General features: G+C 31.9%; 1 protein-coding gene across 1 annotated transcript in view; it reads left to right on the top strand.

Annotated features, from left to right (window-relative positions):
* Positions 1-9,421, top strand: part of LOC110029264 (protein RNA-directed DNA methylation 3) — a 47,615-nt gene that overhangs the window by 26,064 nt on the left and 12,130 nt on the right. The window contains exons 6-9 of the mRNA XM_020731481.1: positions 5,241-5,308; positions 5,406-5,795; positions 5,884-5,932; positions 6,005-6,160. Of these exons, the coding sequence (XP_020587140.1) occupies positions 5,241-5,308; positions 5,406-5,795; positions 5,884-5,932; positions 6,005-6,160 (663 nt within the window). The remainder of the gene's footprint in view (positions 1-5,240; positions 5,309-5,405; positions 5,796-5,883; positions 5,933-6,004; positions 6,161-9,421) is intronic.

Raw genomic sequence — 9,421 nt, 5'->3', positions numbered from 1 at the left:
AGGGGGGAGGGGGGAGCGGGGGCTTGCCACCTTTTTAGTGACAGGAATTAAACTCCCATGCTTGCAGTCCATGTCCTTTCGAGTGTCCAGTTTGATCTATCCTAAGCTGATCTGTGCTGATCCTATCAGAGTTCTTACTCAAGCCTGTTTTGCAGCCCATGATGATCTTATGAAATCAGATCTTTGTGAACATAATGAAGTGTCTTAAATGAAGCCTTATGTTTTTAATATACATGCTGATTCAATTATGGTCTAAGATTTGGTGGTTTTGAGAAATTTGGTAAGGTTAGTTTAGGTTTTATTTGATGCAGTTTTAGGTATTGATAATCCCATGAATAACCTTTTTAGTAAATACTCTCAGTTCTTTCAGGACATTCTGTCGATATATTGCATATTTTCTTAGTGAATTTATAGTCTTGTTGAGATTTTTTAGCAAAGTGCTGAAGAAATTAGTGGGTTATGTTCTCTGATATGTGATTCTTATTTTACTACTAGGGGTCGTTTTTTTTTTCTAGAAAAGGAACTTAGAGTAAAATGAATGCAATGTATAGTAAAATGTACTGTATTTAAAATATTTTTGAACTGTTTTGTTGAGTCACTATAAATGTAGAAGATTATTTCTTGGCTTGAAATAAAGTTAATTCATTATAAGACTCTACGGCTGTAGTCGTGAGGCAGCTGATAATTGTCACCGATGATAATGTTCAACAGTGATGGCAGGCATGGAGTGAAGCTTTACATAGCCATGATTAGCTACTATCAAGTAAAATATTTGGCTTCTCACAAGTGGTATTAGAGCTAAGTTGCTACGGGGCTTGTGATGAAAGGTTCATTTAGTTTGGAGTAAGTCTAAAATGATCACCAACAAGGCAAGAAGCAGAATCTCGGGCAAGCTTAAGGTATATGTTAGTATCATTGTAGGCTGATAAGGGTTTGAATCCTACATAGAGGAGTTATCATGGGAGATGCAAAGCATTCAAAATGTTGAAGTGAATGAGTTCCCAAAGCAGGAGGATGACTCTGAAGATTTTTTGGAGGCCATGAAGAAGAAGTTGAATGTGCTCATGGTGGAGCTCTTTGTGTTTGAGTTAGCACACTTGAGTGGGATGAACTTTGTGGATGTTGCACTATGGGGAAGCTTTGCAAATGATGAAGCTTGAGCTAAATTTCATTGCTTGCACATAAAGGTAATGTTCCAGAACAAGTGGAGTTCTCAAAGCTCTTAGATAACATTGATGAGTGAGAAGATGACAAAATTTTTAATTTGATAGTCCTTGTGCGGTGACAACACTCGCTTGCCCTTCGTGAGCATCTCCTGTAATAATTATGTTTAAAAATAAATAAAATAATAATAATAATATTAAACAAAGTATGATTAAAATAAAAATAAATAAATATCAGAAGTTATTAGGAATTGATTTTTTTTTATCTTTTTCTTATTTTTGTCTTTCCTATTTTTTGTAATTCTTTTTATCTTTAAGTAGTTATTAAAAATTGATTAGTTGTAATCTTAGAGATATAAGTATTATGTTTTTCCTATTTTATGTCTTTCTTTGTATGTCTGGGTGGTTATTAGGAATTAATTAATTATAATCTTGGAGATATAGGTGTTATGTCATTCCTATTTTAGAATTCATGTGAGCTATATTTATATCCCCTTTAGTATAAATAAAATATTCCGCTATATTTTCAAAACCTACAATAAATATTTTTCAAATTGGTGACATTGGCTCAATGAATTGTCGTGACATTCTCGTTTACGAGGATATTGGATTGCAATCAGGTGACATTGGCTCAATGGTACAAGGATATTGGATTGAAATCAAGTGAGAATTTCTCCATTTAAAGCTATGATAATGTTTAAATTCAATTGAAGTCATAAGTATTAAATATTATTCTAATAAATCAATTTCAGGAATCCAATTAAAATTGCACAAGTTATAGGATCGTTTTAGAAAGTGAAATCAAAGTAAATAATTATGTTTTTAAGTTACAGTAATATTTCTTGCTTTTATTTTTCACTATTATGTTTTATATCAATGAAATTAAATCACATAAAATTATTATATCGTTACTCATAAGATATGCATGTTATATAATGTTCTAGTAGAGATATATGTTTGCTTATTCCATAACCATATATATATATATATATATATATATATACATCGCATTATTACTTGACCTTTAGAATTTTAGTAAATGTGCATATATCAGTTTATTTCATAGCCTATATATTGAATAAGATTGCATTTATTCATTGATAGATAGAGGTAAAGTATTTCATAAAGAAAGAATGAATGATATGAATAATGAAATAACGTATATATGAATGTTTGTATGTGCATGCTAAGACGAGTACACTTTCTTATGAAACAAGTAGGTGTGTGTATTATTTAGTTAAAACCCAACCGAACCGATGGATTTTGGTTGGTTTGGTTCGATATCAACAACGGATTTCAGTTTTAATTTTTGTTTAACTGAAAAATTGTAGTTTTATTAAAAAAATTTATTATATTTTAATTTCATGTCAAAAAAGCTATATATAAAATAGAAATAAAGATACAGATACAATGTGTGGGAGGGTCCACGCATGGCACCCTGCCCACACAATAATATATATATATATATATATATATTATGTGCAAATTTTGATTGAAACAAATAGAGGATACATAAAATTAAATTGGTATTATGTATATATGATATGTAAGTAATGTTTATTTTTAGCCAAACACCAGAAACACAATTAAATTTTGGATTAAATTTTGGTTTGGTCGTTTCAGTTTAATCAAAATTTAGATTGGTTTGGTTTTCCGGATTCAAGATTTTGGTTGCAATTAGTTTAACCAATTTTAAAACTGTTCCGTCCAAACTGACAAAATGCTCACTTCTAGGTACAGGCAAGGGATATCAGTTTACCCGCATGCTTAGATGTTATCTTACCACCTTAGATAATTTTGATGTTTAAATCGCTAAACATTGTGCTGTCGAGAGAATATCAGCCAGTGGTGAGTAGAGATCTTTCCACCTTTGACAATTTTGTAAATCAGATCACAAATAGTTGTGTCGATGGGATAATATCGGTCAGGGATCTGTTAGATTATGTTTTGAAAACGCTCGTAAGACAGATGTGAATGTAAATAGCGTGAAGTAAAAGTAAATTTAAAAATTAAACTTTGAAGAGTACGATTAAAGTTAATGTATATCTAAATTTATGTTATTTCGTTTGAATAAATGTCACACATATTGCTTTTTTTATTGAATAATTGTAGTTTATAAGTGTGATTGCTCTTGAGTTATCTCAGATAACTCATTTTGTTGCTTTAATATTTTTCAGTTTTAATCTTTTAAGTAAGATAAATACTAGAGAAGCTAATGTATACAGAAGAAGAGATCAAAACAAGAAAGGTAGATTTTATTTGTTAATTAAAATGTTTCTTTTAGTGGCTCTTTCAATTAATTTTTTATATTAAACTGTTAGTGATAGAATTAAAAATACAGAAAACTTAATTTTATCATCCAACAGTATGTTCTCAGATAGTTTTCAAGCCCTAGGCCGGGTTGTAAAATCTCCCTTCTCACATGCCCTCACCCTTTAGTGATTGCACTTATGAGCTTCATTTTGTTTCTTATGCTCTCCCTCTATGCTTTATGCTCTCAACTCACAAACCCTCTTACCGTCTGCCATGCTTGAATTCTAGATATGTGCCTTCTGCCCTCACTGTAACATTTTATTAACGCAGCTTGACCTTCCTAATGATTCGGTCTTTTTGCTCTCTCAGTATTTGTCACAACAAAGCTCTTTAGCTTGCCACTTCTATATGCATTTTTCTAAAACAAGCGATTTCCCTCTTGTGAAAGCTCCTTTAAAATCTATTGTGGCTACACGTTAAATCTCTAGCAAGACCACTTGTGTGTAGCATGACCACTTTCAACTTTCTAGTGCATTAATCATAACAAGTATTTGTGGCTACATGTTAAATCCCGCGCAAGACCACTTGGGTGTAGCATGACCACTTTCAACTTTCTAGTGCATTAATCATAACAATTATAACCTTCTCTAATCTACCCCTTCTTCTCTCTCTCTCCCTGCCCTCTATGGCACAAATTTTGCATCCTCACTTTCTTATGGTAGATGTTTGGGTGAGCATTGCATCTTTTATTATGATGTAAATCATGCCTCACTCCGACATTTGCCAAGCTTAGCCTTGTAAACCTGTTGATGTGAGAAAATAAATAAAAATAATAAGGGATGCATATTTGCAAACGCAATGGATGTATATCTCTTATACTTCCATCAAGTGATTTGTGCCTCACCCCACTATAGAATATGTTTACGTAAGCTTTGTGGCATTTCCTGCTATGTAAATTGTGCCTCAACCCACTATGATGACAGTTGGTGGAGCATTTTAGCCTTCTTGACAATTCCCTTATTAATGAGATGAATGCAACCAGCGGAGCAATTAGAAGGGTGAAGTAATTATTAATGTTCAATGAAGCACTAAGATGATAGCGAGCATGTTTTCAACCTCTATATGTATCTATCATTATCATTCTATATCCATTACACACTAAACTAAATTCATACATAAAGATGAAATTTAAGCTTAAGCAACCTCCTTAAGCAAAAGTCTATTCTGATAGTAAGAGGAGCCACCGACCATAAAAAGTCCCATTTTCCCTATTCACGCTTGCCGAATCTTGATTCACAATAAATGATGGAGATTTGGGATTTTGATTGATGGATCTACATCACTATGAGTACTTTCTAAGTAATCGGCTTGCTTTTGGACACTTAATTGGTTTTTACCATGCTGCATTGATGCAATGTTGAGAAGATAGTTTTGTTCAATTGACAAATATTTAAATGCTAAGCAGAAAATTTTTTTCTTGTGATCCATGCAAAATGTAAATTAAACTCATGTAATTATACTAGATGGTTACATATTTTCTTTTTATCTTTGGCCAGCTTTATGGGTATTAAGGTTTACATGAATTTTTTATTCTCTTACTTATTTTGTATCTATACCGAGTCAGCATTTCTTTCCATGCTAATTTAATCGTCAGTGAGAAATAATACTTTTTTCCCGTATGTCCTTAATATTATTAGGGAAATTTATCCATCTTAAGCTTACTTTTCTGCAGTATCCTTCATGGATCTGATTGATCTATTACATCAAAAGCACATTTAACATTGGATGACTATTTTACTATTAATGATGTCTATATTTTTGAAGGGTGGGGGTACATCTCTGAAGGCGGCTGCTATACCAGCCCCACGCCTGATAAGTACCCATGAACTAGAGTACTGTTATATATGTTCCCCTTTTCTCTCATTCATTTTTCTTAGACACCTGGTGCAAGTCTTTTTATTGACTTTTCTGAATCTTCTATTTCGACAGAGACTTCAGACCTCATATAGAGGTCAGGCGAGATCGTGAGACTGGAGAGATTTTTGAGGTCCTGGATGGTTTGATGCTTAAAGATGGTTACCTATATAAAAAAGTATCCATATGTTCACTTATTCACTGGGGTGTTCAGCCTTCAAGTGATGAACTTACAAAGTTTGAGGACATGGGTAATGATGGAGTTAAAGATGTTGGCTGGCTTTCGAGCATCTATAAAACACAAATTAAAAATAAGTTGCCCGAAACATCCCATCAGAAGAATGGAGAAAAATCTAAGCAAAAAAATGGAGAAAAATCTAATAGGAAAAATGGAGAAAAATCAAATCAGAAGGATGAAGATAAACAGAGAAATGGTTTTGAGATTGATGATTTTGTTCTATTTGGGTGAGTCATTATCTTACATTTGCATGGGTTGCTGATCGAGAAGTATTGAGTTAATCCATACTCTTTTGTTTCGTATTTTTTCTTGTAGGAAGAAAGACTGTGGTATAATAATAGACAAGGAAAATGACGTCTTCAAGGTTGCTGGATTGACCAATATGTTTTCTTTTCGTGTTTTGATATGGAAGATTTGACTATGTTTATCTCTTCAGGTTTTGAAAGGTGATGCGAACAGTTCCGAGGTCGTGAGTATTAACATTGGGGTAATAAAGAAAAACTGTGTCGATAAAGTTTTCACTGCTACAGACCGCGGCATGAAGACAATATTTATTGATGATGTTGTAAAGGTTTCAGAGGGGCCTCTAGAGGTAACTTGTGATGTTTTTAGGTTACTTTGCGTACTCTCTATATTTTTTTTGGTTTTTTTCAGTTTTGCTGGATGAATATTCTTTCTAAACTGTTGCTTTTAGCTGTTATAAGAATAATTTTAACTTAGCACCCATTTTTGAGCTTTGTCTACTCTCCATTGTTTCTCTATTGCTGAATTTCTGTTACAGTATGCGCATAAGCAAGCATGGGAGGTCAATATTTTCTAATTTAGTTCCTAGATATTTGTAGGTTTGTCTGTTTTTTGTACAAAAATTTTCTTGTGTTCTATTTCTATCCTTCAACACATTAAATATGAGCTAAATCACTATTGTATTATCCCATCAATTTTGTTGTTTCTTTGGAGAATAATTATTTTAGCATGGAAGCTTTATATAAGGTTAGGGCTGGGGACAAACCTGTTTTAAGCCAAGGTAGGGGTGGCTCAAAATTGAATTGTTTGAAATTAAATCAGACCTTGCATTGATCTTAATTGAATTTAAGCCGGCTTGAATTGAATGGGAGTGTCTTTGAGCTTGGCTCATTTTCAATTTGAACTGACTCGAAGTTGATTAAAAATTTAATTGAAAATTCCCATGATTTTGTTAAACATTACTAAACATGAAGTTTATGATTTATAATATCAATTTATGAAAAAAACCGAGCAATAAAAATATAAACTTAGAAATTAGATATAACTTGTTTCACAAATGTTTGAATTGTAATTACAATATTAATATCAATCAAACTTCAAATCAGACCCATTTCCAATTCCAGTTATGGATCTTAAGTTCTCCCTTCTGTGTGAAAGCTTAAAGTTTGTGAAACATCAATTTAAAAAAAATGAAGTAATTTAAATAAAATAATTATCACATAACAATTTTTTAAAAAAAGTATAATGCTATTAGAAAATTGAGATAATTAATGTAATTGTGGAATGAAATTTTAAAAAATAAAATTGCAATAAATATTGCAAAGCAAGGCAAGGTCAAACTCTAGTATCTAGCAAAGCATAGCCAACTTTCACTCTTTAGTGCTGCCGAAACACAGAACAACAACAAACTTCAAGATAGATCCCTGGCTCTTAGCAACGACTGGGCCATTAAATTAGCTAATACAATAAACTCTATCAGCCAAAAAAATTGTTATCAAGCAGCAAATAAAGATTAGAAAGGGAAAACTGTAGTCTTAAGGTATCATTGACCGAATTATTGTAAGTTATCATATTACAAAATATCACTTAACATCATAATATTCAACTCATGCTTAGATATGCTTAGATTTGTTGAAGTCATAATATTCAACTCATGCTTAGATTTGTTGAAGTTTTTTTTTTTTTTTTTAATTAGGGATATATAATCCAACATATATATGGCAATAAAAATTCAAGTAATGACAATTTCTAATTAGCGACAAGCAAATATGAAGAAAATAACGTTCAGACCAGTAACTATAATTCCGATTTTGATATAGTTAGTCCCTAGTCCACTGAAGTACTTATAATAAAGTGAGAAATTTAGAGTCACAAAATAAGGATAATGTTGTAAAAAGCAAGATAATTTGGCAAGGTAAATTGCATTAGTCTAAAGCAGTAGAAAAAGTAACAATCTTGAATAACCATACTATGTGCGATGAGTGCATAGAAGAATTAAGCTTGTCTTAAGGCATCATTGGCCAAATGATTGTAAATTATCATTTTACAAAATATCACTTACCATCATACTATTCAATTCATGCCTTCGATTTCTTACTGTTTTTTATTTATCAGTAGTTATATAATCCAACATATATATGGCAATAAAATGTTCTAGTAGTAACAATTCCTAATTAGCAACAAGAAAATATGAAAAAAATAACATTCAAATCAGTAACTATAGTCCCAATTTTTATATAGTCAGTCCCTAGTTCACTGAAGTACTTGTAATAAAGTGAGAAATTTAGAGTCACAAATTAATAAGAATAATGTAATAAAAGCAAGTTATTATGGCAAGATATAACTTGTATGCGTCTAAAGAAGTAGTTAAAGTAACAATCTTGAATAATCATACTACGTGCCATGAGTGCATAAAAGTTTTACACCTTCGGAATGTTGGTTTCAATCACTAAATTTCACCTACTCTATATGGTAAATTCTTTATCACAAGAATGCCATTTTGAAATAGAAATTAGATATTTTTTTACAACGAAGTTAAATATTATAGATGTGTTGCAATAAGAATTTGATAAGGTGATTGTAAAACTTACTGTTAGCTCTTTTGATGATGTGTGAGCTTATCAAATGTAATTTTTTGTGCATGAAGTGCTTTAAATGAAATAGAATTCCTATTCTCACCAAGGACATAACCACCATCAGTGAAGCTACTTCTGTGATTGGCGTGCTGAGAATATCTTTAGCCATTCTTGCGGTATTTTGCATCTTTTGGAGGACATTTTCCATCATTTGAATATCTCAAATTCATAATTTAGGCACTTGACTGAAACTTTATCTAATTTCAGTTCGGTTACATTTTTTGGCAATAGAAGCTCACTTGAGTTAATGAAATCATACAAACCAAAAACAACATCAACTGAATTATGATTGTTTTGTGGTTTCATCCTATCATTAACCTCCTTCCGGACATGATACTTTTTTTTGGCATTATAAGTGACAGCATAGCATATATTTTGATGTTGATGTCTGTTTGCAATTTGCTTTTAATCTGGAATGATTAGCCATGCTTAAGCCATACTCATTAGAACATGAACAAGTCATCATCTTTACTTGGACTTTTAGCCTATTTCTAGAGATTTTTTGAAACACTCATTATCTCATTTTTTTTAGACCTTTCTATATGTTCTTTCAAGCCCGGCCTAGTTTGAAAGCCTACTTCAATTTTTGTATACGTTGAATAGGAATTGACCTTAGAGTGATAGTGACCATAGGATCCGTTTGGATATAGAAATACCTATAGGAGTAACCTATTAATCATTCAAATCCAAGTCATCTTTAGTCTAAATCAATTCTATTTCAAATATGTTTGATCTTATCTTGTTCTGGGGTAGACTTCTTTCTAGGCGTAACTCTAATTTGTCACAATGAACCTATGGGGTTGTAAGCATTCAGATTTTTCTCATTGGTTCAACAACTTGTTCAAATAATGTAATTGATCATGAGATTCTTTGAGCTTGATGCCTTGACCTGTAGGGTGTGTTTCGGTCATTGATCAAACGAATCCTATTATACATGGGATTCTTGAGTTCGTTTGGTGAGTTTTAACCAAATG

This window comes from Phalaenopsis equestris, unplaced genomic scaffold (assembly GCF_001263595.1).
Source record: "Phalaenopsis equestris unplaced genomic scaffold, ASM126359v1 Scaffold000552, whole genome shotgun sequence".
Taxonomy (NCBI): domain Eukaryota; kingdom Viridiplantae; phylum Streptophyta; class Magnoliopsida; order Asparagales; family Orchidaceae; genus Phalaenopsis; species Phalaenopsis equestris.
This window is presented reverse-complemented; position numbering and strand designations above follow the sequence as displayed.